The sequence below is a fragment of the Equus quagga genome, chromosome 1 (assembly GCF_021613505.1).
Source record: "Equus quagga isolate Etosha38 chromosome 1, UCLA_HA_Equagga_1.0, whole genome shotgun sequence".
In the NCBI taxonomy this organism is placed as follows: Eukaryota; Metazoa; Chordata; class Mammalia; order Perissodactyla; family Equidae; genus Equus; species Equus quagga.
Genome location: NC_060267.1, coordinates 170,363,025 through 170,376,587, shown reverse-complemented (window position 1 = coordinate 170,376,587; position 13,563 = coordinate 170,363,025). Strand labels below are relative to the sequence as shown.

The window sequence follows — 13,563 nt, the reverse complement described above, 5'->3', positions numbered from 1 at the left end:
CGCAACGAAAAGAATAAAATACTTTGGGATAAACTTAACCAAGGAAGTGAAGGATCTATACAATGAAAACTACAAGACTCTCTTGAAAGAAATTGACGATGACATAAAGAGATGGAAAGACATTCCATGCACATGGATTGGAAGAATAAACATAGTTAAAATGTCCATACTACCTAAAGCAATCTACAGATTCAATGCTATCCCAATCAGAATCCCAAGAACATTCTTCACAGAAATTGAACAAACAATCCTAAAATTCATATGGGGCAATAAAAGACCGCGAATTGCTAAAGTAATCCTGAGCAAGAAAAACAAAGCCGGCGGAATCACAATCCCCAATTTCAAAACATACTACAAAACAGCATGGTACTGGTACAAAAACAGGTCCACAGATCAATGGAACAGAATTGAAAGCCCAGAGATAAAACCACACTTCTATGGACAGCTAATCTTCGACAAAGAAGCAGATGGCCTACAATGGAGAAAAGAAAGTCTCTTCAACAAATGGTGCTGGGAAAACTGGACAGCCACATGCAAAAGATTGAAAATTGACCATTCTTTTTCACCACACACCAAAATAAACTCAAAATGGATCAAAGACCTAAAGATTAGGCCTGAGACAATAAGTCTTTTGGAAGAGAATATAGGCAGTACACTCTTTGACATCAATTTCAAAAGAATCTTTTCGGACACTATAACTCCTCAGTTGAGGGAAACAATAGAAAGAATAAACAAATGGGACTTCATCAGACTAAAGAGCTTCTTCAAGGCAAGGGAAAACAGGATTGAAACAAAAAAACAGTTCACTAATTGGGAAAAAATATTTACAAGCCACTTATCCGACAAAGGGTTAATCTCCATAATATACAAAGAACTCAAACTGCTTAACAACAAAAAAACAAACAACCCGATCAAAAAATGGGCAGAGGACATGAACAGACATTTCTCAAAAGAAGATATGAATATGACCAATAGACACATGAAAAGATGTTCATCATCGCTAATCATCAGGGAAATGCAAATCAAAACTACACTAAGCTATCACCTTACACCTGTTAGATTGGCAAAAACATCCAAAACCAAGAGCGACAAATGTTGGAGAGGTTGTGGAGAAAAAGGAACCCTCATACACTGTTGGTGGGAATGCAAACTGGTACAGCCACTATGGAAAACAGTATGGAGATTTTTCAAAAAGTTAAAAATAGAAATACCCTATGACCCAGCCATCCCATTACTGGTTATCTATCCTAAGAACCTGAAATCAGAAATCTCAAGAGTCCGTTGCACCCCTATGTTCATCACAGCATTATTTACAATAGCCAAGACGTGGAACCAACCTACATGCGCAGAAACTGATGATTGGATAAAGAAGATGTGGTATATATGCACAATGGAATACTACTCAGCCATAAAAAAAGACAAAATTGGCCCATTCACAGCAACGTGGATGGACCTTGAGGGTATTATGTTAAGCGAAATAAGCCAGTCAGAGAAAGACGAACTCTATATGACTCCACTCATAGGTGGAAGTTAGTATATTGATAAGGAGATCTGATCGGTGGTTACCAGGGAAAAGGGGGGGTGTGGGGAGGGCACAAAGGGGGAAGTGGTGTACCCACAACATGACTAACAATAATGTACAACTGAAATCTCACAAGGTTGTAATCTATCATAACATTAATAAAAAAAAAATTCTAAAAACTTATTTTCAAATTTGTACTGTAATGAACTGATAAGAAGTTGTTTGTGGTCAGCACCTATTTGCAGACCACACTTCTGAGTAGCACAGCACCAGAACAAGTTTGTCATTCTGTAGCCAGCAGTTAAGATGTGAAGGCTAGAAGAAATATTCTTCTCTTTGGTTGTTAAGGAGAAGCCACTTCAAAGCTCATGTCACAGAATCCAGGCTGAATTCCTGTAGGATTATTAATTCATAAAACCGTTTTGTTGTTAATACCAGTAAAACTTAATTAGTGCTCACTTTGCAGGAATGAGCCTTTTTTCAGTGGACTCAACAAGACATCACAATCCCCGTGTTGTGTCTATGTCCTTAAATTAGAAGTCTCTCTTTAATAGCTGTTTATTTGCTTATATGTTGATATGTGAAATGAAAATTTCAGTGAAGTTTAAATTTTACAGATTCATAAACATTTTGTCTCAGTCAATACTGCTATATTGTATCTGATACTTTTATGAAAATGTATTGATCATTTTGCATTTTTCTTTGTTTTAGTACGTTGATTATTTTGTTGTTTATATATCTAGCATGGTAGGAGGGTCATTACAAATGACAACTGGAGTTTGGGATCTGGGTGCACAAGGAGATATAAAACTGAAAGCAAAAGCCATTAAATTCAAGAAAATCTGTCTCAGCTTCCACTGGTGAATTCTAGCCAGATTTGGTGTTAATTTTAATGCTTGCCAACACCTTGATCTTCAAGTCATTTTGTTTTAGAGATCTAGAAGTATATACTAAATTAAGCTCTGTTGGGTATGACTTTGTATGCTCAGGACAAGCTCTGTTAATCTGTTATCCCTGACTTGGGCAGTTTGAATGAGCCAGATCCCTCCTGTGTTTGAGCTAGTCTACTTTTTTATACAGATTAATTTAGGAAGTACTTTTAACCTTCATAGTATCACCAGATATTCTACTGACAATGTATAAAGTGCTAGAAAATCACTAGCCTGTATTTTGAAACACAAGAATATTTCTCAATTTACCATATTGAGATACTATCTCAGAAAAAGGGCAGCATTTTCATTAAATACATTTCTAAGTGGTTAATAATGTAAATTTCTTTTTCAGGATTTATGACTTATATTTTGGTTTAAGGGCAGCAGCAATCACTATTAACATGGAGTTAGCCAAAATGTAGAGAGTTTCAGAATAACAAATTGTGTGTGTGTGTCACAGTGTGTATATAGACAGAGATACAGCGTTATGCATGTATGTTTATAGATGTAATTAACAGGCAATAGTGAAGTTTTAAAAGAACTGCATGTTCATATTTCGTTATGGATATATTTGCAGATAAGTGGATCAGTCCTTCCAAAACACTGATCAGTTCATTTTTATAACTGAACGTTTGTATATATAGATGAATAACCTAAAAATAAAAGAAGAGGGAAGTTATTACCAGCACAAACTCTTATTCCTTTTCTAGTATTTCCTACACTCTCATCATATCAATAAAGAACATAAGCATAGACAAAAGTTTGTGTCATACCTGCTTTTCAGAGGACTGAAACAGAAGTTTGACAATATTTAAGATTTATAAGTACAAGTGAACATTTTAAAGTAGATTAACACTGTGACTAGGAAAAATAGGTCAATTAGAAGTTCAGAAAATACATTTTTACTGAATTTAGTGAGTTTGGTAGGATCAGTCTGTTTTTCAGGGGTTAGAGTTTATGCCATTCAGTGAGGTGAGGAACACAGACATAGGCCCATCTTTGGGGTAAAGATCATAAATTGATTGTGAACATTTAAGGCACCTTTGACACATCTAAGTAAAGGTATTAAGGAAGCAATTGCATATACAGAACTCGTGGTCAGAAGAGAGGTCTAGTAGACTCGATTCTCTGCCCTCACTAAAGTGTATTTGAGGATGGGGAGAGGGCTTGTTGAAGATACTGCTTAAATCTTTCCTGCTGGTGATTAGAATGGTGCTGTTTTTAAGTGGAGAACATTAATGAGCTAAGCTATAGGGATGCTGAGGCAGAGAAAGTTATGTTGCAGACTGAGAAGAAAACTTTATTTCTATAAAATAATTTCTCTCTTTCTTTTTAAGTTATGCCTGGATTGTCATACATAAATATTGACTAGTTTATTTCCTTCATCCGTTTCTCTTACCAATTTGTAATCTTATGGATAAAGGTCTGATTCATAGGTGAATGCTATAATCTTTCTTTATTTCATAGCCATGAAGCTCATGACTGCCCTGGTGAATGTTGCCTTAAACCTCAGTATTCATCAGGATAATACACAGAGACAATATGAAGCTGAGAGAAATAAAATGATTGGGAAGAGGGCCAATGAAAGGTTGGAGTTACTGCTTCAGAAACGCAAAGAAGTAAGTTTTATGGTAACTGATATTCTCACGTCCTGTAAATCTGTAGTAAATATATATAATATTAGTTTTTTTATTCTTTGTAAAAAGGTTTATGTATATTTTTAAAATTTATTTTTTCAGTTATATTATTTGATCTCAGAGTTTTCAAATGAAACTAGAATGTTCACCCAGAGATTATCTGAGTGCTGTCTGATGGCACAACAATCCTACTTTTGAAAGAAGGTGGTCTGGGAGTTAGGTAACTCAGAAAGATTATCAGGCTGTGGGCTCAAAAAGCATGACAAATAGTAATGTCAGAACTGGGGGCTAGCAAAGCTCCATTTCCAGGAGAAAGCCAGAGACTACTTATTAGTTGATAATAAGGCATTATTCTGAATAAGATTGATCCTAGTTTTATGATAAAATTTTCTTACATGTCTTGAAAGTGATTTTAAACTAGGTTTTTAGTAGGTAACATTTTTATTCACCCAATTGGAAATAAAGTTTTAGATCTGCCATATTAGTCTTGGAAAAAGAATTTTAACTTGGAAACAGAATAATATCGCATTGCTACAAGTAAATTGCTTTCAATGAATAATGTGTTATAACAGGCAACCAGAAGCAACATACTTATGATTAAATTATTACCCATACTATATTAGCATCCTAGGGCTGCTATAACAGATACCACAAACTGAGTAGCTTTAAGAACAGAAATTTACTATCTCATAGTTCTATAGGCTACAAGTCAAAGATAACTCCAGTCTTCACATGGCCTTCTCCGTGTGTGTGTGTGTGTGTGTGTGTGTGTGTGTGTGTGAGTCTATCTATAAATTTCTCCTTTTTTTCAATAAAGACACCAGTCATATTGGATTTGGGACCCACCCTACTTCAGTCTAACCATCTTAACTAATTCCATCTGCCACAACCTATTTCCAAATAAGGTTTGAGGTACTAGGGGTTAGGACTTCAGCATATGAATTTTTTTTTTTTTTAAAGATTTTATTTTTTCCTTTTTCTCCCCAAAGCCCCCCGGTACATAGTTGTGTATTCTTCGTTGTGGGTTCCTCTAGTTGTGGCATGTGGGACGCTGCCTCAGCGTGGTCTGACGAGCAGTGCCATGTCCGCGCCCAGGATTCGAACCAACGAAACACTGGGCCGCCTGCAGCGGAGCGCGCGAACTTAACCACTCGGCCACGGGGCCAGCCCCAGCATATGAATTTTTGAGGAGCACAGTTCAATTCATAACATATACTATATTTAAAATATTACAGAAGTAAATTTTGGAACTGTGCTTCATTAAGTACTGCTATCCAAACTGTATGCCTCTTATAAATTAGTTAATTTTTATATAATAAACTTAGCAAAAGTAATTTTTAAAACTTATAGTAAGTTGCAGTAATTTGAATGATTTACTATAGAGGTATTCCTGAATTTATTTCACTAAAACCTGAAACAAGGCATATAGCAAAAGAATAAATCTGAAGGAATTTTATTGTCACAATTGAGTATGCAGTAAAAGCAAATATTTCACTATTACTGCAGAGCAAATTAGAATAAGAAATATCACCTTGAATGCAATTTTTTTTTTTCTTTTTCTGCAGGGGAAGATTCTCCCTAAGCTAACGTCTGTTGCCAATCTTCCTCCTTTTTTCTTCCTTTTTCGCCCCCAAAGCCCCAGTACATAGTTATGTATGTAATTTTTTATCAGGGCTTTTATTCCTTTGGGGGCAGTGAATAAACTCAAAGTCAACTCTGGTCAGTAGTGTTGCCTGAAATTTGTATCTTTGCTATAGTATTTTATTTTGTTGCTGCATTCCACCACTAATGGATAGGATCCTTGCTATCTTCAGTTATGCCTCCTATGTTGGGAACTCGCCCTACTCTGTTATGGGCTAATCAGATGCAGAGCAATATTTGGATCCTTTAGGTGGAATAGGAAGTTTCTTGTATAGTGGCAAATATGATAAGCAAGAATGCTCTGTTACCAAGAAAGGCAAAACCAAGCCAGGGAACTGATGTGGATAGAAGAGGTATAGGAACTGAGGTCTATACCCAAAGCCAATGATATTTAGGAGATAGGAATTGGACCATACTTAGCCAGTACCCCTCCTTGTTAGACATTGTGTAGTTTGTGTCGAGAGAGACAGAAAGAAAAGTTCAAAAGCCACTGTAGTAAAACTTTAGAAATGATGCGAGAAAACTGGTTTCAGACATCTGCTGTATTACAGGTGAGAAAAAGGAGTGATAATTACCCAGAATGAGAATAGTGAGGAGTTAAAAACAGAACTGTTCATTCCGAATAAAATAATCGCTGTTTTAATTTATGTATTTTATTTTTTTTTCATTTCAGCTACAAGAAAATCAAGATGAAATTGAAAATATGATGAACTCTATTTTTAAGGGTATATTTGTTCATAGATACCGGTAAGGGATTTAAAAAATCACTTAGATGATTATTAACTTAAATAATTTATTGCTTGTTAATCGTATCTAATTATAAAGATATATGACTCTAATTTTTTGTTTTCTTTTCTGTAAAACGGCTTTGGCTATAAAAGCTTAATAAATATCATGCTATTACTATGGAGGAAATCATACCACTGCCACACTGTTCTAAATTCAGAACATATGCTGTTAGAAGCATCCAATGTACTTTGATTTGTACTGATGAAATATTAGTTAATAAGATATCATTAATTTAATGTGTCCTTAATAGGATGTGATTTTCTTGATATTTGAGAATATTAAAATGCCCTGCTTCCTGCCTTGTGGTACTTATCTTGTTCCACGGTTGAATTGACCAACTGTCTTTTTAAAACACCTCTGTGAAGATGGGAGAAAAATGGACAGAAAAGGGCACCTCTGCAGATAATGCAACAACTCTATAACATCATTTTTTTTACCTTCAACTGTGCACATGAAAGTAGAAGCAAAGTATTTCCAAAGTATTTTTGTCATACTCCATTGCAGATGAGTTTAGTGTTTCTGTGAAACCTGTGAACTTTTAAACTATTAACCACGTTATTAAAGAGCATATTTCACAGAGAATTAACGAGTCCTATACATACATTTGTTACCTTCTTTTAATCAGGCATGATATGGTATGTTTAGGTAGATAGTCACAGGTAATAGAAGCAATGTGTTTAGACATATTTGAGACTTTAGTTGTCCAGGTTATTCAAAAAGTTAGTGAAAACAGGGAAATCGTTTCAAAAGAGAAAATGCAACTTTGATGTTTTAACTTAAACATTTTGTTTTAATTCAAGGTAAAAAAGGTCTTTTGAAATAAAGCCAAGGTCTTTACTTTGAGTATGGACTGTCTAATTGGAGTTTCACATCCTCTTTCTTGCTTAAACTATACATATAAGGAATTATTGACAAGTTTGTTTGAAAAACAAGAACTTCCATATACCTGCCAAGCAGTCTTTTTTTAAATTGTAACTTTATGCGTGTATAATTAACATAAAATAAACTGTAAATTTAAATGCATAATTTGATGAGTTTTGACATATATACGCTAGTAGAACTACCACAGGCAAGATAATGAATATATCCATCATACTCAAAAATTTTCTCATGCCACTTTGTAATTCCTCCCTACCTGCATTCCTGCCACTGTCCTCCCTTGGGCAGTTATTAATCTGGTAACTGATTTGTTTACACTTTCTAGAATTTTAGAGAAATAGAATCATACAATATGTACTCCTGACTTTTGTTACTGTTGTTGTTTTGGTCTGGCTTCTTTCACTAAGCAAAATTAGGGTTTTTCATTATTAAGACTGTTAACCGTAAGTTTTTCATAGATACCTTTTTTCAGGTTGAGGAAGTGTTTCTTCTATTCCTAGTTTTCTGAGACTTTTTATTAGGCATAAATGTTGGATTTTGTCAGATGCTTTTCTACATCTATTGAGATCATTATGCTGTTTTTCTTTTATAAGACTGTTAATGTGGTGAATTCAGTTGGTTGATTCTCAAATGTTAAACTCAACCTTAAATTCTTTAGTTAAAACACAGACACAACATACTGTCTTTTTAGGTATTGTTGGACATGATTTGCTGAAATTTCTCTAAGAATTTTTGCGTCTGTGTTCAAGAGGGATATATATCTTTTTTTATTTTATTAAATGTCTCTGACTACTTTTTGGTACCAGGGTAATGCTGGCTTTGTAGAATGAGTTGCAATATATTCTTTCCTCTTTAATTTTCTGGAAAAGTTTAATAGAGTATTATTTCTTCTTGAGATATAAATTATACCATTGGGGCCTAGAGCTTTCTTTGTAGGGATGTTTTTAACTACAAGTTAAATTTCTTTAGTAGAGATAAGACTGATCAATTTATGTCTTGAAAGAAAATATCTTCATCTAAGTTGTTGTGAATTCTCTTCAACAAGTTCAGCATAAAGTTGTTCATCGCTATCTCTCTGTCATCAGTGTGTCTAGAGCTAATCAATTGTGTTTATTTTTCTTAAATGAAATTTTGGTTACATTGAACTTCTCTATTGTTTTTCTGCTTTGTTTCATTGATTTCTACTCTTTTCTTTATTATTTCCTTTCTTCTGCTTACTTTGGGTTTCACTTCCTCTCTTCTTTAGTTTCTCAAGGTGGAAACTGAGATAATTGATTTGAGGCCTTTCTTTTTTTCTAATATAGTAATTTATTTCTATAAATTTCTCTCATTATTGCTTTAGCTATATCCTCTAAATCTGGATATTTCCATTTTCATTAAATTTAAAATACTTTCTAATTTCCCTTTTGACTTGTTTCTGTGACCCATGGATTATTTAGATGTGTGATATTTAGTTTGTAAATATCTGAGAACTTTCCAGATAACTTTCTGTTACTGATTTATAATTTAATTCCATTGTAGTCACACAACATACTTTATATGATTTGAATGCTTATAAACTTAGTGAAATTTGTTTTATGGCCCACAGTATAGTCTATCTTGATAAATGTTCTATTTGCTCAGAGAAAGAATATGTATTCTACTTTTGTTTTTATGTTAGTTAGGTCAAAATTGGTTGATAGTGTTGTTCGAGTCTTTTCTATCCTTATTGATTTTCTGTCTGTTCTAACAATTATCGAGAGAGATTTTATAGGAGTACTTTTTGTATTCTTGATACAAGTCTATTATCACATAAATGATTTGCAGTTTTTTTCTGCAGCTTTCTATTAATTTTCTTATTGATGCCTTTTGAGGAACAAAAGTTTTCAATTTGAATGAAGTAATTTATCAGTTTTTCTTCTCTGGTCATGCCTTTGGTGTCTTGTCTGTGAACATTTTGCCTAACTCTAAATTTTCTTCTGTTTTATTCTAGAGGGTTTAATCATTTCATCTTTTCGATTAAGGTATATGAACCTATTTTTTCTTTTTGCTGAGGAAGACTGCCCCTGAGCTCACATCCATGCCCATCTTCCTCTACTTTATAGTGGGACGCCTGCCACAGCATGGCTTCCCAAGCGGTGCCATGTCCGCACCCAGGATCCTAACCGGCAAACCCTGGGCTACTGAAGCAGAACATACACACTTAACTGCTGCACCACCAGGCCTGCCCCATGAACGTTTTTTTTAAGGATTGGTACCTGAGCTAACATATATTGCCAGTAGTCTATTTTTTTTTTCCCTTCTTCTCTCCAAAGCCCCCCAGTACGTAGTTGTATATTTCTAGTTGTAGGTCCTTTTGACTCTGCTATGCGGATGCCCCCTCAGCATGGCTTCATGAGCGGTGCTAGGTCCATGCCCAGGATCTGAACTGGTGAAACACTGGGCTGCAGAAGCAGAGTGCTAACTTAACCACTCAGCCACGGGACTGGCCCCTATGAACCATTCTTTTAAGTTAATTTTTGTGTATGATACAGTATAAGGGTATAAGTCCACTTTTTGCATATAGGTATTCATTTGTCCAAGCACCATTTGGTGAAAGACTATCCTTCTCCAATCAAATTGCCTTGGCGCTTTTGTTGAAAATTAAATGACCATAAATGCAAAGTTTTATTTTTGGATTTTCTAGTCTATCTATTCTTACATTCATACCACTCATATTGATTACAATAGTTTTAGTGTTTTTTTTTTCAAGCTTTATTGAGATATAATTGACATAACATATGTAGGTATAAGATGTACAACGTGATGATTTGATATTGTGAGATGACTACCACAATAAAGTTAACACCTCCATCACCTTACGTAATTACCTTTTTGTGTCTGTGTGGTGCTAACATTTAAGATTTACTCTGTTAGCAGCTTTCAAGTATGTCATATGGTATTGTTAACTGTAGTCACCATGCTGTTATTATTAGATCTCCAGAACTTGTTCATCTTATAACTGGAGGTTTATACTCTTTGACCAGCATCTCCCCATTTCCCCTACCCTCCAGCCTCTGGCAACCACCATTCCACTCATTCTACTCTGTATTTTGGCTTTTTTAGATTCCACATATAAGTGCGAACAGACAGTATTTGTCTTTTAGAGTAAGTTCTTAAAAGTAGATAGTGTTAAGTCCTCCTACTTTATTCTTTTTCAAAGTTGTGATTATTACAAGTCCTTTGCATTTCTGTATAAATTCTAGGATCAGCTTGTCAATTTTTACACAAAAACTTGCTGGAATTTTGATGGAGAATATAATGAATCTGTAGACTAATTTGGAGAGAATTGCCCTCTTAACAATATTGAATCTTCCAGTCTATAAATATAGATTGTTTCTCTATTTATTTAGGTACTCTTTAATTTCTATTAGCAACTTTTTATGATTTACAGTATACAAGTCTTATACTACTTTTGTTAAATTTATTTCTAAGTGTTTTCATTTTTTATGCTGTTGTAAATGTAATTGTTTTCTTAATTTCTGTTCTAGACTATTCTTTATTAATATATGAAAACACAGTTTTTTGTTACTGCAGAATTACAAAATATTTTCATTAGTTCTATAGTTTTTGGGTTGTTGGTGTGTTTTTTTTGTAGATTCTTTGGATTTTCTACATACAGGATCATGTCATCTGTAAATAAAGACAGTTTTAATTCTTTCTATGTCTTTAATTTCTGGGGTTTTTTTTTTGCCGTATTGTACTGTCTAAAATCTCTAGTACAGTATTTAAAAAAGTGGTGAGAGAAGATAGCTTTGCTTTGTTCCTGATCTTAAGAGGAAAACAATCTGTCTTTAAGATTAAATAGGATGTCATTAGGCATAAATTGTATGTTCATACCCTGTAGTAGGATGAGGAAATTTCCCTCTAGCATAATTTGTTGGGTGTTTTTATGATGATTGATTGACTTTTTTTTTTTTTTTCGTTTTGGCTGAAATGATTATACAGGCTTTTTCCTTTATTCTATTAATATAGTGTATTAATTCATTGATTTTCAGGTATTAGACCAATCTTGCATTCTGAGAAAAATTTCACATAGTTATTTATAATCCTTTTTATATGCTGCTGGATTCAGTTTGCTAATATTTTGTTAAGGATTTTTGTATTTTACTTTTATAAGGGGTAATACCTAGGTACTTGGTTGTTAATGCCATCAAGTCAATTCTGATTCCTAGCAACCCTGTGTACAGCAGAGCTGAACCCTGCCGGATTTTTGTTTTTGTTTTTGTTTTGTGCCATCCTCTCATCTTCTGGCGCTATATGACAATGTTCCACAGCTTCTTAGGATTTTCATGGCCAATTTTTTCAGAAGTCGGTGGCCGGATCCTTCTTCCTAGTCTGTCTCAGTCTGGAAGCTCCAGTAAAACCTGTCCACTGTGAGTGAACCTGCTGGTATTTGAAGTACCAGTGGTGTAGCTTTCGACATCTCAGCAACACACAGCTGCCACAGTATTACAACTGAGAGACAGGTGGTGTGATTCCCTGTCCAGGAAACAAACCCAGGCCTCAGCCCAGAGAGCATCAAATCTTAACCACTAGACCACTAATCTGGTTACTAGCCTCATAGAGTACACTGGGAACTGTTCCGTCTTGCTCTGTTTTTTGAAAGAGTTTGTGGAAGATTGGTATTATTTCTTCTTTATTAATTTGGTAGACTTTACCAGGGAAGCCCTTAAAGCCTAGGTTTTTCTTTGTGTGAAGGTTTTTAATTACTAATTAATGTTCTTATTATAGATCTACCCCAATTTTGTGTTTCTTGTTGATTCATTATGGTAATTTGTGTCACTCAAAAATGTGTCCATTTCATGTATATTGCAAATTTAATGGCGTAATGTTGTTCATGATATTTCCTTACAATCTTTTTTGTAGGATTGGCAGTGATGTCTCCTTACTCATTTCTGATTTTGTAATTTGTGTCTTTTCTATTTTTTGTCTTGGTCAGTCTAGCTAAAGATTTATCAGTTGTGTTAATCTTTTCAAAGAACTAACTTTTGGTTTCATTGACGTTCTCTATTTATGTGGTTTTTTATTTTGTTGATTTTTGCCTCAGTCTTTATTATTCCCATTCATCTGATTGCTTTAGTTTTAATTTGCTCATCTTTTACTTGTTTTCTGAGGTTTGGAGACTCAGACTATTGATTTTATATCCTCTTTCTTTTCTTATCTAGCATTTTATAAATTTCCCTCAAAGCATTGATTTAGTGACATACCATGACTCTTGATATGTTGTATTTTTGTTCAGTACAAAATATTTCTCTACTTTACTTGTGATTTCTGTTTTGACTCATGGGTTATTCTTTTGTTTAATTTCCAAATATTTGGAGGTTTTCCAAATTAATTTCTGTTGTTAATTTCTAATTTAATTCCATTGTGGGTAGTAAACAAACTTTGAGGGATTTCAGTCATTTTACATTTAATGGGACTTGTTTCTCACCCCAACTAATTGTATTATCAAAAAACAGTATTCCATGTGCTTATAAAAAGAATATACTATGCTGTTTTGTTATATTTTCCTAAGTTGACCTTTTTATCGTTATGAAGTGTCCCTTTCTAATATGATGTTTTTATCTTAAAGACTTTTTTGTCTGAAAATACCTCTCTAGCTCTTTTATGGTTATTTTTTGCATGGTATATCTTTTATCATCCTTTCACTTCAACCTATTTGTGTTTCTGAATATGAAATATGTCTCTTAGGGACAGTCTATAATTGGATCTTGTGTTATTATCTAGTCTAACAATATTTTTTTATGGTGACTCTAGGTATTAAAATATGAAGAATAAGTTATTTGAAACTTCATCCCATTAAGATGACTCAATTTCACAAAGATATCACATCTTTGCTCTAGTATAGCTCCACTTTCTTGTCCTTCCTTTGTGCTGTTATTGTGGTATATATTTTATCTGTGTTTCTTATTAACCCAACAATACTATGTTAACCATTATCAGTATATACAGTCTTATGACTTTAATGAAACTAAGAGGAGAAAAGAAATTTTATGCCATCCTCTATATTTACCCTCTTGTTAATATTTCCAGGACTCTTCATTTTCTCTGAAGGGTTCGCTGAGTTATTGTATAGTGTTAACTCCTTTCAGTTTGAAGGACTTCCTTTACCCTTTTTAAAGGCAAGTTTACTAGCAGCAAA

The 13,563-nt window shown here is 34.0% G+C and overlaps 1 protein-coding gene across 2 annotated transcripts in view; it reads left to right on the top strand.

The window, feature by feature from the left end:
• STAG1 (stromal antigen 1) overlaps positions 1–13,563 on the top strand; it is a 366,619-nt gene that overhangs the window by 218,146 nt on the left and 134,910 nt on the right. For both annotated transcript variants that reach the window (XM_046647396.1, XM_046647405.1), the window contains 2 exons: positions 3,922–4,073; positions 6,406–6,479. In XM_046647396.1, the coding sequence (XP_046503352.1) occupies positions 3,922–4,073; positions 6,406–6,479 (226 nt within the window). The remainder of the gene's footprint in view (positions 1–3,921; positions 4,074–6,405; positions 6,480–13,563) is intronic.